The 13,168-nt window shown below is 46.1% G+C and overlaps 1 protein-coding gene across 4 annotated transcripts in view; it reads right to left on the bottom strand.

Moving 5' to 3' along the window:
• SORBS3 (sorbin and SH3 domain containing 3) overlaps positions 1 to 13,168 on the bottom strand; it is a 69,710-nt gene that overhangs the window by 24,266 nt on the left and 32,276 nt on the right. For all 4 annotated transcript variants that reach the window (XM_035138896.3, XM_088657773.1, XM_088657772.1 and 1 more), the window contains 6 exons: positions 11,895 to 11,958; positions 8,034 to 8,072; positions 7,706 to 7,799; positions 4,530 to 4,626; positions 4,103 to 4,162; positions 1,222 to 1,299 (listed from right to left, as the gene is read on the bottom strand). In XM_035138896.3, coding sequence (XP_034994787.3) covers positions 1,222 to 1,299; positions 4,103 to 4,162; positions 4,530 to 4,626; positions 7,706 to 7,799; positions 8,034 to 8,072; positions 11,895 to 11,958 — 432 coding nt within the window. The remainder of the gene's footprint in view (positions 1 to 1,221; positions 1,300 to 4,102; positions 4,163 to 4,529; positions 4,627 to 7,705; positions 7,800 to 8,033; positions 8,073 to 11,894; positions 11,959 to 13,168) is intronic.

The following is a 13,168-nucleotide window of genomic DNA, read 5'->3' as shown; positions in this document are numbered from 1 at the left end:
TCTGTTGTGCACACACAGACTTTCACATGAACATGCACAGAGTTGTGCTGTATTTAAAATTTCAAATAAGCACAGGGCTTTTAAGGCTACAATTCTACAGAAACTCACCTGCAGAGTCAATCCCACTGATGGGAATGGCTAAAGTTTCTGGTTTATCATGGTTTACTGAGTGTGAGCAGTGTTTGTGCACACTGGACAGTCACTCACACTCTTCTCTTCCCTTGGCACGAACTGGATAAACCAGGAGGCCTTGGCTTTCCCTTACATCTGAACCAACAGTTGCTATTGGTTTCTCCCTAACAAGCAGTAATCACAACAAGCCAACCTTAAACCATGGTTGTTGCTGGCTTACTGTACCACGTTAGGAAGCAACAAACTGCAATTCCTTGTTTAGACATAACAGGAACGGAAATCTTCCTGGTTTGTTTCTTTTGCTTGTGCCAGGGGAAAGTTGAAGCAGGAGCAATTGGGGCACATGCAATAGCATGCGGCTTTTCCACAATAAACCACAAAAAGCCACAAACCCTGGCTTATTTTACAGGCAAGTGTGGCGAAGGACATTTAAAGATTGCATGGTAAGCGTTGGGAGATGTGGTCCTCCACCTGTAGATTTCTTCCATAAGTGAAGAAGCCTTCAGAGTAATTCAAAAGGACTGAAGATCAATAGGAGGAATTATCTCCCAGGTAATCAGGATGATGTTAGCACACACCTGAACCAGCAAAATCTATTTATCTACTTTATTGCTGCAGAATTTATTGGCAGCAGCATGAATTAGGTGGGTCAACACTGCAAGCTGGTTTCTTTTCCTACACTTAAAGAATGGGTGGAAATACTAGCAACAAAAATAGACTGATACTGTACATCAAAGAGGTACATTGATAACAGTCATGAATGATTGGCTAAGCATTTATTATTTTAGACATTATGTTGATTTGCTAATGCAAGAGAAGTGAACCATTTCATTAATTTAAATTAAGTCTGAAAGGTGATTAGTCTTAATAGTTCCAGTACCCACCCCTCTATCCAATCAACTAGGGATTAGTCTTATCCTTAAGATTTTGAGGTTCCAGCCCTCGGCTCACCTACCTGAGTAAGCCCAAATGGCACAAGGAGGGTGAAGAAGAGTGCCCAGCATCCTAAGAAGGTATTTAGGCAGCCATGCCTTCCCTGTAGAGGGAAGCAGTAACCACAGAAAGCAAGAGCAGCAAGGCAAGAGTTACCTTGAGGGAAAACTCAATGGCTCTGATGTCCTTGTCCAGCTCTTCGCTCAGCTGCTGCAGCTCCCTCTCCAGTAACTCCTGAAAGAGGGCAGAAAGAGGCAGTGGGGGGGGGGCTGTAGGCAGAAGCCTGCAGTGGCCACAGCAAATGAGCTACATGGCTGTTGGATGAGTCAAGAGAGAAGCACGAGGAGGCAGCGATGGGGCCACTTGCACAGAAATGCATGGGAAACAAGGTTCATGGCAGGGAGGCATCTGTTGCTCCAGGATGCAAACACTGCCATGTGAAGTGACTCCTTAAGCCACCAGATACTGCATGCATGGAAGAAGTCCTACTGAGTTCAATGGAGCAGCCTTCTGTGTAGTCTTAAGAACACCACACAGAGATGGACAGACAGCTGTGGGCAAAGAGCTCTCGTTTTTCACCAAAAAGGTAAATCTGTGGCTTGATTTAGTGTACAGGTGGGGGAGGAATCCTACACATAGAAAACTAGTATGCCAGACAAAAGGTTAGCTTACAACCCTCCTCCATGACATGCTTGTTTACTATGTGCAAAGCATTTTATTTTTCATTGGGAGAATTCCATCATGTGAACACCCACCTGCAGACTGAAGTCGTACAGCCCAGGCTCAGTTCATCTGCCTTAGTGTGAGAACTAGGTTGCACAAGGATGCTCTGAACTGAGTGGCAGAAGCCTGCTGTGCAAAGGACAAACCTTCAGACAAGAGTGAAATTGAAGGGAGCCAAGTGTTTATTAAGAGTTGTAGATCTTTACACAAGATGAGGCTCAGCTTTGGAATGATTCTGAATTTATAAGGAGGCTGGATGGAATAAGAGATTCCAGTGCAACATAATTTACTGTGAATTAGCAGCATTCTGATGCCAGGGATGGAGGAATCTCATTTTCAATTTCTCTCTTTTTCTAATGATAAAATTAAGTTCTCACCCCATTTCAGCATCAGTTTGTGTTTTTTTTAAAAAAAAGTCATCACAAAAACTCATCATTTCAGTGTGCATTTCTAATATACTAAAAAAAATGCATTACAATGCATTTTTATGCACTTTTCATGAATTTGTGCATGTTTTTGCCTAATATACACATTTTTGCACATAGTTTGGGGTTGGAGAACTGCACTGCAAAATTAGGAGAAGTGTGAATTTTAAAGGATGGCTGTGTTTGCATATTGCTTTGTGAAGTGTCCCTTAGGTAGATTTGAATGCAAGCTGCACTAAATGTCTCCCCCAGCCCAGCTGGTGCACACAGCTTAACTGCCCCCCCCCCCCGCCTTCAATCCTCTCCTGTTGTGAGTGGATCCTAATGTTAGCACATCATGATGAGCAAGTCAACAACAAGCCATGCCTTAAGACTGGCTTGCTGGCAATGGCTTGTTACAATGCCACAGTCCTGATTTGTATATCCCATTCACAGTAGGGAGGAGCAATGTGGGTGTTAAGAAATGTCTCAAAACAAGGTACATCTTTGCACGATTATGCCAAGCTGAGCCTTCTCTGTAGTGGTACCCTTGTTTTAGAACTCTGTTTAGAAAGGGGTGCCTAGCACCACATCTCTTATCTTCCAGGGGCCACCTTTTTATTTTCTCAGGCTTTTCACCGCTGTGGTTTTACCTTGAATTTGATGTGGTTGGGCTGCTGCTGTGCATTTTATGTGCCTCAAAGTTTTTTCATCTGCTGAAGTGGACTCCAGTCCATAAAAAAGATGTCCACAGTAATCCTATTGCTCTTTACAGGTCCCACAAAACGCTGCTGTTTTTTGCTGCAAGACTAACACAGCTGATGCACTGGAAGTCCTTTCGCCATTCAGGCCTCAAGCAGCTATTAACCATTTCGTTGCAGGCAAGTCAGAACAACATAATTATAGGGTGGCGGTTGAGGGTGATTGCAAAGACAATGAGATGGAAAGCTTAAACAGGCGAGGGTGGCCTTGATTTCTGGCAGGAGCCCGGGGGGTGGGGGGTGGGCACACACACATATTGCTGTGAAAGGGAACTATAATATGATAATGGCAAAGGTAATGAGGTACTATAACTAGAACCACATGTACACATGATTCAACAAGAGTGCAGAATGCAATACAGTACTGGGTGCAGGATTTTGCTTCTTAGAAATATCAGGGTTTTTTAATTCAAGTCTCAGGTCCTTATGGCTCCAGGTGTAGCTTTGGAAGTGTGCAGGCAATGCCTACTGAAGTCCTAGACGCTGGAGGCTACTTGTGGGTTGCCCTGCTGCATTACCTGCACAGCTTCCTGCCCCCTTCCCACATGCAGCTAAACCAGAAAAAAATAGGCAGAAGTGGCTTTTAAAAGTGCAGGATACATTATGTAAAACTGAAATAATCGCCATCTGCTTCATTCACACAACTCACACCAGTCGTAGAAATGAGTATTTCTTTATGTGGAATTTGAATGGTCTGGATGCAGATTTTAAATATTTTATTTTAGTGTGGGGTGTGCAAGACCCAGACTAGAGCACAAAAGGTGCACCTGGTTCTGTGAGACCTGTTTGGGGACCACAGCAGCAGGGCTCTTGCTCCGAATCGTGACCTAGAGCAATTCTTCCCCATCCACAGCATGCAGATCTTGGCAGAGTATCTGCAGTGCAGAGGACCATGTTGAAGGCGGGGGTATAACAAAGACTCCTACTCCATGGAAGCCAGTAAACACAGCTGCACTCCAGCCGTCTTGGGAGAAGCTGCAGGGAGGATCTCCAGCACAGCCCCATCCCCTCCTCCTTGCTCAATGAGTCTCCACGTTAGGTTCCCCCCTGCCCCCAAGGAAGTGCATAGCATAGGCTTGGCTGGATCCCAGTTCTTGCTTTGCGACCACAGGCTACGCATGCCTCACCCTTGCACTGCAGAATACTCACCTCAATGGGTGGGGAGGGAGGGCGGCGTTGTGCTGAATATGCTGTGAGGGGCTTCGAAGGCTGCAAATGGCAAATCAAAGCATCAGTAAAGAGGCCGCTGTATTAGAGGGAATCATCAAGCAGGACAGCATATTCCTTGGTCTGAATTAGGACTACGAAGAAGGGGGAGGAGGGGGCGAAGGGCTGGGATTTCCTGCTTCAATAAGTTATTCTCCTTATGTTGCAATCATTGTTCCACATCCTTGCTTTCAAATCTGAGCACAAAGAGTTGTGCAGTGTGACATTACATGTGAGTTCAGTGGGGTTGACATGCCTGGAAAGGAAATGTGCTGACTGACAATATGTGACCCAGTCCAGACACAATCTGGGTCTACTGCTAGTTCAGTCAATGAACTCGGCACAACTACATCCAAGGAGGCTTGCATACCGAGCTGGGATATTCGAGGATGGATGACTTCCCAGGCTCATAGTCAAAAATGCTCTTGGGCTCCATGACTGCAGCATCAGCTGCTTCCCAATTTCTCCTGCAAGAGAAAGAAAAGAGAATCTCAAAGGGGCTGTGAGCTCCTCCACTTCTTGCACCTGTGACTATCCCCCCCGAGTCTTCAAAGGCAGGGGCTGCTGCAATGGATAGCCGTGTTGTGCCCTGGACTGGTCCCAAACATTTTTGGAACATAGGAAGATGCTTCAAACCAAGTCAGACCATCTTCCTCAGTATTGTCTACACTGACTGGAAGGGGACGGTCAAGCTTTCAAGCAGGGGACATTCCCAGCCCTACTTGGAAATGCTGGGGACTGAACTTCAGACTCCCATCATCTGCCACTTGAGGCAGCTGCCTCACTCTGCCTAATGATAGGGCTGACCCTGCTTCCTCTGCCTCTTATGCCTTTATCTCAGGGGGTTTCCTTCGCACACACATGGCAATATCACAGGACTGCTGCAAAGCAAATGTTGCGAAATGGCCATGAAATCACTGCAGCACCTGCAGTGACGGAGGAAGAGGGGTGCAGTGGGTGCAGACCGCTCTGGGTGACATCTCTGAGGGGAGTGACAAATTGGCAAAAATATGAGTTTTCTAAGGGGGGGGGCTCACAACAGTGTTTTTTTTAAAAAAAATAATGTTATATAAAACACGCGCACATGCCACTGGGAAGGAAGGATGACCCGCCAGGGGCCGGACCTGAGGAGGTAAACATAATAAAAATAAGATCCCCCCGCCTCATTTTGCCCGCCTGTTTGGATCCCCAGAAAGGGTGACTCCCAAGGACTTCCGGAGCAAGGCAAAATGGCAGGCGAAGCTTGAGGGCAGCCAGCACCAGCTGCGCTGCCTAGCCGATCCCTGAGCCGTAAAACTGCCTTCCACAATTGCCTGGGGGTGCCCAGCCTGGGGACCAAAAAAGCCGCCCAGAGCCCCCCAGGCCCCCCCAGTGGCCCCAACCGCACTGGGAATGGGAGCACCAGACCCGTGGCCCAACAGAGCACTGGGGCCTGGAGGCAGAACAGGAGGCAGCCCTCGCTGTCGGGAACAGGCGGGCAAGCGGGAGCTCAGGCAGGCACCGCGCTGGCCTTCCTTGCGCTCGAGAAGAGGCCTGCCTGGGAGCCGAGCGCCAAAGGGAAGCCTCTCCGACATGCAGGCCCAGTGGTGCCCACTGCTGCTGCTGCCGCCGCTTCCTAAGGTGACTTATCTGCTGTCTGCCTCCCAATTTAGCCGGCCTCCTTCGGGCTGCTAAGGCCGGCTTTGCCACCTTCCTCCCACACACCTCGCAGAGGGAGAGTAAGGAGGCATGGGCGGAGCCATGTTAACCAAGAGGTGGCCGCCGTGCTTGGCCACAGATCCCCAGCCCAGCAGGCGGCGGTGAGAGCTCCGCGGTGCACGTGCTTTTGGTGGCAGAGAAACGGGACCGTGCACGAAGGAGTCCCGAAGGATCCCTTGCGTGCCAGGGAACAAAGTGCCTGAAGGAGCTGCGATCAAGGCTAACTAAATATGTAGCAGATCCCAAAGGAAGTCCCAGGGTGCATTCAGCTGCTTGTGCTCAAGTGATAAGTCATCAAGATACTGTATCAAGGACCCATCTATGCTAATTGGTCTAGCAGCCAATTGTTCTGCCAGGCAGAATTCCAAAATCCACTTTCTGCTGGCATGCTCCACAGCTCCCCCCAGTGCACAGTTGGGCACTAGAACACACATAGATTCAGGTGGGTGTGTTATCCTTTACAGAACCTTTCAGAAACTAAAGAAGCAAAACGTGTGCTTGTCATTTCGCCCGTTTGTTTTAAGAGCAGCCAGTGCCCACCATTCAGGATCAACACTGCAGCACCCAGAGGTGGGGAGTCAACCAGTTCCTCCCACACTGTGGTCCTGACAAAAAAAAAACCCTGCCTGCCCAGATCTGCAGTTTGACCTGAGAGAGTAGCTGCAATTGGCAGCAATAGCAGCGTACATGTGTGCTTTTTAATCAGGCTGTAGTCTTCCTTCCTGCCCTTACACACCCTGTGACAGCTATTGTTTATTTCACATAATGTCAAGTATGGCGCTCATACTTCCTAAGTCACAGTGAGGCTAACTATCCCCAAGTTACAACCACAGCACACTGCCTCTGAACACACCCAAAAGCAAGGGGGCTGTGGAAGTAACTGACTTTCATTTCTACGGTAATACTCTCAGCATACATGCACATATTCCCTGTTCTATAATAGTTGGACTGTCACAGTTTATGCCCAAACCTCCTGGGAACTATAGTTTGGTGAGACTGCTGAGAAAGAGGATCCTTAGCTCTCCCCCTCGGAACTATAATACCGTGGTCCCCTGAGAAAGGGAATGGATATAAGGGCTGCTAACATATGCACAGTTTCTAGGGAGAAGTGGGACTTGCTTCTGAGAAAATATGCACAGAATTACAAATTGTTTTTAAGCCTGTATGGTAGATTAATCCTAGAAAGATGCATCGCTTTGTCTCCCTTGATGGGTCTAAGGTGGTGGTTACTAAAGCTGGGGATTTTTGTTTGGGGGGGGATTTTTGTTTGGGTGGTTACTAAAGCTGGGGATTTTTGTTTGCCATTGTTTTATTTTGGGAAGATAATGGGCTACAAGTTGTGTGTGTGTGTGAGTGTGTGTGTGTGTGTGTGTGTGTGAGAGAGAGAGAGAGAGAGAGAATGCAGGAAAATATGGGCTGCAAGTTCATGAAAGGACGGCCCTCTGGGGCTCTCCTGAATGTTCCTCAAATCCCACCAGGGTGCCACAGCACACAGGCCGAAAACCAAGAGTCTAAGGCAATGCTGGGCAACCTGTAGCCTCTGCCTTAATTTCAAAAGGCCTCTGCAAGTTATTAGTTTAGCATTGTCTGGCAAAGGCAACCTGTCTCTAATCCAGCAGCCTGCTCTGTGTGTGTGAGAGAGAGGGGAATGTGGTCCTTTTCTTCAAGGGCAAGGAATCTTTTCCAGTCCAAGAGCTATATTCCCTTCTGGGGAATCTTCCAGGGGGTCATACTGCACAAACAGAGAGGCCTGGGGGGCTCATTTGGCCTCTGGGTCTGAAGTTCCTCACCCCCAGTTTACAGAATAAAGGTTCCCCACGCAGGCCTCTCCCTCATGGCTGTACTTACCAGTCTAAGCCATTCTGCCGGTGCTTGAAGCCAGGGCTGCTTGATGGCAGGGCTGCGGGTTGCCTTTTCTGCATGAACCCCGGAGGCCTGTGATCTGAGGAGGACAAAATGAGACAGGCTTCTTCAAGGGACAGCTGTGTTTCTCCTCTTAGGCTTCTTTTCAGAAGAACATCCACAGATTTCTGTTTTTCCTTGGTACCACGTCCTGACCAATAACTTCACACACACACACACACACACACACACACACACACACACACACAGCCTTTTGCATTCGGGTTTTCCCCACACACAGACTGCACAATCAGAAGCAGAAACCAATTCCTACCTCTAGAGTTGTCGGAGAAGTCCCAGTCCAGTTCCGATTCTGAAAGGAAAGGGAGATTTTTAGATAGAACCAATTCCAGGTTTGAGCTTGCCTAAGGGTCTCTAGCTGTGCTGGTAATGCCATTCTCTTGGCTAGGGATGGACAAACCTGCCAGTTTCAGTTTCTCTCCATTTCTCATTTTTCCAACCTTAACTTCAATTCTCAACATTTCTGCATCACTTTGTGGATTTTTAATTTAAAAGTCCTCATGAAAATTTGCCAGCATTTTTGTGCTTTCCCCTAATATATGCATTTTTGTATACTGTACATTATTTGGTTGGAGAACTGCTGAAAAGTGCAAGTTTTGAAGGAAGCCTGCATTGCGGTTCATGTATCATTTACCTGGTGTGAGTTAGCTAGGCTTTCATTCAAAGGCAAACCAAACCAAATTTCTCCCCATCCCTACTTGTGATTTCCCACCATACCCCATAGCAACTCTAGATTAGGGGCAGTGTGACAAAACAAAAGGGTTGCTGGGTCCATCTGTTTTGTGCTGCTCAGAATGCCAGGCCAGGAAATAAATAAAAATAAAAATAAAGGGAGGGGAGGGGAGGGGAGGGGTTCAGGCAGCTGCTCAAGGATAGCAGGTTCTGATTCCAGCCCCATACACACTGGGAAGCCAAAGGGCACCCAAGCGAGGTCTCTGCTCAAAATGGAGGGTGTTGAACAAATAATAGGAAATCCAGGATGCCCCATCATCTCAGGTATTGGCACTATTACAGTTGGTGTTTCTGGCGATATGGACTCTGTTCTGAAACCATATGCCATCAGTGCTCCCAGCTACGTACGTGACACCACAGATTTTCTGAGGAAAATACAATCTTTGAATAACCTTCCTAACAATACTATACTAGCCACTATGGATATGGAATCTCTATATACCAACATCCCACACAACAATGGTTTACAAGCCATAAGGAACACCATTTCAGATGAAATCACAGCAGATTTTGCTACCAAACTCTGCCATTTTGTCCTTACCCACAACCACTTCAAATTTGGTGATGACCTGTTCCTCCAGATCAGCGGCACAGCCATGGGCACCCGCATGGCCCCACAGTATGCCAACATCTTCATGGCATATTTAGAACGTTTCCTGAACTCCTACCCACTCAAACCTCATTGACAATATTTTTTATTATCTGGACACATAGTCAACAGACCCTGGACACCTTCCACCAGACATTCAATGACTTTCACCCCACCATCAACCTAACAATGAACCAATCTATGCAATAAATACATTTTTTTGGACACTACTATTAAAATACAGGATGGGTGTATAGACACCACCTTATACCGCAAACCAACTGACCGACAACAAACATATCTACATGCTTCTAGCTACCATCCCAAACATACCAAACAAACCATTGTGTATAGCCAGGCCCTACGTTACAGCCACATCTGTTCAAACTCTACAGACAGAGACTCTCAACCTAAGAGATCTACAGCAAACCTTTTTAGAACTAAAATATCCACCCGATGAAGTTAAACAACAGATCACCAGAGCCAGACTGATACCCAGAGACAACTTGCTGCAAGACAGATCCCAAAAAGAAAATAACAGAACACCACTCGTAATCACATAGAGCTCCCAAGTTAAACTAGTACAACGCATCATCAGAGATCTACAACCTCTCCTAGACAATGACAGCTCTCTTTCTCAAGCTCTGGGAGGAAAACCTTCCATTGCCTACAGACATCCACCCAGTCTTAAACAACTCCTCACCCACAATAATACAACCACCAGACTTAACATGGACACTGGTACCAGAGCCTGCAATAAACCCAGATGCCAACTTTGCTGCCACATACACCCGGACAACACCATTACTGGCCCCAACAACATCCAACATACCATCTCAGGACTATTTAATTGCTCATCTTCTAACATTGTGTATGCCATCAAAGGCCAACAGGGACCTTCAGCTCTCTATATTGGACAAACAGGCCAAACCATACGCCAAAGGATAAATGGACACAAATCTGACATCAGGAATCACAAGATGGAGAAACCATTAGGAGAACACTCCAATCTCCCAGGACATTCTATACAAGATCTCAAAGTAGCTGTCTTAATACAAAAGAATTTCAGAAATAGACTGGAAAGAGAAGTTGCTGAACTGCAACTTATTACCAAGCTTAAAACCATGGAGAGACCTGGTCTGAATAAAGACATTGGATTCTTATCTCATTATACATGATAAAGCTATCTTTAGCCATCTCACCCATTGCTTCTTCCTGTAAGACCAATTGCAGTCGTTAACAGTCGTCAACAGCTATCAGTCAGTCAATCACCCATTCCCACCACCCTTCTGATTAATACCACTCCCCACACTCTCACTATATATAAGCGCCTGGTGACTTCTGTTTCAGTGTATCTGAAGAAGTGTGCATGCACACAAAAGCTCATACCAATGACAAACTTAGTTGGTCTCTAAGGTGCTGCTGGAAGGAATTTTTTTAAATAATAGGAAGTGGAGGAAGGAAAGACTGCTCATCAAGTGCATGACGTGTGGCAAAGGACTTTGGACCCTGGGGAGCCACTTTATAGGCCAGTGAACACAGAGCGGTTCAAAGGGAAATGTAGGCGGGTCTGCATTATGCCGCCTCCTCCACTCACTTCGTAAAGGCCATTGACTTGGATCATGGGCAAAGAAACTGACCAACCGATGGCCTCTACTCACACAGCATTAATATACCTGGGGTGGTGGGAAATCTGTTTCAGGGATGCAAATCCCTAGGACCTGTTTAGTCTGGCTCTCAACGACCCTGTAGGTTCGCCCAACATTATCTCTACAAAAAGGAAGACATATTCCTCCTTAAGAAAAACTGTAATAATCCACTGTTGAGCCACATCTGTATTAGGACCAACCAAATTGTGACAGAATAGTGAGAAGCTTTACAGTTCTTCGAAATTGGTAATCAGAGTGGGGGGCAGGGGTAGAAGCTGGCTTGATGTTAGAGACACAAAGTATGCATTTATTCATACTCTTAGAATTGAGTGAAAGAGGAGATTGCAGATTTAATAGGATTAGAATTTGGTAGGTGCCATTCAGGTTTCAGGCTGCACCTGGGACAAAGAAGTGAGTGGTAACTAGGGATGGAAGACAGTTGGTTCCGTTTGCAATTGAAGGTGAACCGATTGGCTCTGCACATTCCAAAACTATACAAGAACTGAAACACAGCCATCCTTTGACACTGACGTTTCTCTGAATTTTGCAGTGCCTTACTCCAATGAGCACTGAAATGCATATACTGGATCATGTGTTTTGTAGAAATGCATATATTTGTGAAAATAAAATACAAAAATGCACTGAATTGGAGAAAATTGCTTTGCAAAAAAATGTGTGAGTGAAGCAAAATTGCATACAAAAATGTGTGTATTAGTTGAAATTTGGATGAAAATGCTCATGAATTTTAATGAGGACTTTAAAAAAATGTAATCTAATGTGGAAATGTGGAGAATTGAAAATTCAACAGGGCATTGGATGTCAATCAGCCAAAGGCCTGGTTGAAGAGGAACATTTTCTCCTGGAGCCTATATTTTGAAGCCTGAGGTTTAGCTTGCTGAAAGCCACCAGGTGTGTTCAGGATAAGACTTCTTACTAGCCAGAGTTGCACTATTTCACTAGTTTCATTTTCCTAAAACAAGGAGCCATTGGCAGCCTATAAAATGAGATTTGAACCACTAGGGGATGCTCAATACCTGCAGAGAGCATGTCTCATTGGATAGATTGCATGCTGACTATAGTTTCTCAAGGATTATGGATACATATTTTAGGGACTAGATTAATGTGATGCCCTGACAAACTGTACCAGGAAGCTTGCTGTGGATCTGCTGGAACATGCTCCGATACCAGTCCCGGGGACTATCCACACTCTGCAACAGAAACCAGATATGCAAATTCACTAACAGCTGCAAAAGAGAATTGAAGGAAGGGGTGGGGTGGGGGTGTAAGACAGGGTTGGAGTGATGGGCAGGAAAGAACTATGGGCAGGAAACTATGGGGATCATTTCCCCAAATTTGTTTGGAGAGAGGATACATTCTCCGACAGTTTTGAAGCTGTGAAGACTCACTATAAGCCTTCTTCTTCTTTTCCTAAGGAAGTAACTCAGTTGTCAGCCTAGCCATCATTTTGCAACCTCCACAATATCTCACAGCTAGCATCATTCTAGGGCACTGGGGATAAGGATTCGAGAACCACAAAAATAGTGGAAAATATTTGGAAAATATTCTTCAAAGCGATCTTTTTTCAGGAGGATGAGAAAAATAAAGTTTTATTCTGAGAAATTTCAGTTCAGCTCTACACTGCAATGCCTCCCACTTCCTCCTCCTCCTCCCTGTGGTGCAGATTCCCTTCTTTTTCCTTGTTGGCCTTTATCTATGATTTCATGTTGTGTATCTGCATATGCGCTCAAATCCAAGCTATGATGGGAATATTAGTTCATGTTAGCCATGGTTAGCAGCATCAGTGCAGATACCAAGCTTCATCCATGGTTAGGCTGACAAGGAAAGAGCAGGCTAGAGCTCCAATGGAGAAGGGTAGAAAATGGAAGGAGGAGAACACAGTCCTAAGTCAGTTTGCAAACTATGGTTTGTACTAAACCACACATGCCATCTGAACTGGGTCAATGTGCTTTCCTTTCATATTTTTTGGCAATAGGGGAGATTTGTTGTTGCTTTTGTTGCAAACAAGCTCATGGAGGCCACTGGGAACACTTTCAACTTCAGGCCACCCACCCACATAGTTCCCTTTGATACACCATTCAGATAATTATTCTTAAGAGGTTCTCACTCAATTGCAGAACCAGCCCAGTTTTCCATAGTTCAAAGGAAGCCTTGAGAGACCATGAGCTCAAATCAGCTTGGCTACAGACTCTGTGCTTAAAGTACATAGCAGAGGAGAGGGGATGCTGAAGAGAGCTTGGATTTTTGCATCCTATTTACATCTGTTTCATCTACAGCACGGGTGTCAAACACAAGGCCCGGGGGCCAAATCCGGCCCGCCAGACCTCGTCATGTGGCCCGCCAAGCGCCCCAGCCAGCGGGACCCAGCAGTGGGACCTTGCTGCTGAAGCGCCGCGCCAA

Source organism: Zootoca vivipara, chromosome 14 (assembly GCF_965207765.1).
Source record: "Zootoca vivipara chromosome 14, rZooViv2.hap1.1, whole genome shotgun sequence".
NCBI classification, from domain to species: domain Eukaryota; kingdom Metazoa; phylum Chordata; class Lepidosauria; order Squamata; family Lacertidae; genus Zootoca; species Zootoca vivipara.
This window is presented reverse-complemented; position numbering and strand designations above follow the sequence as displayed.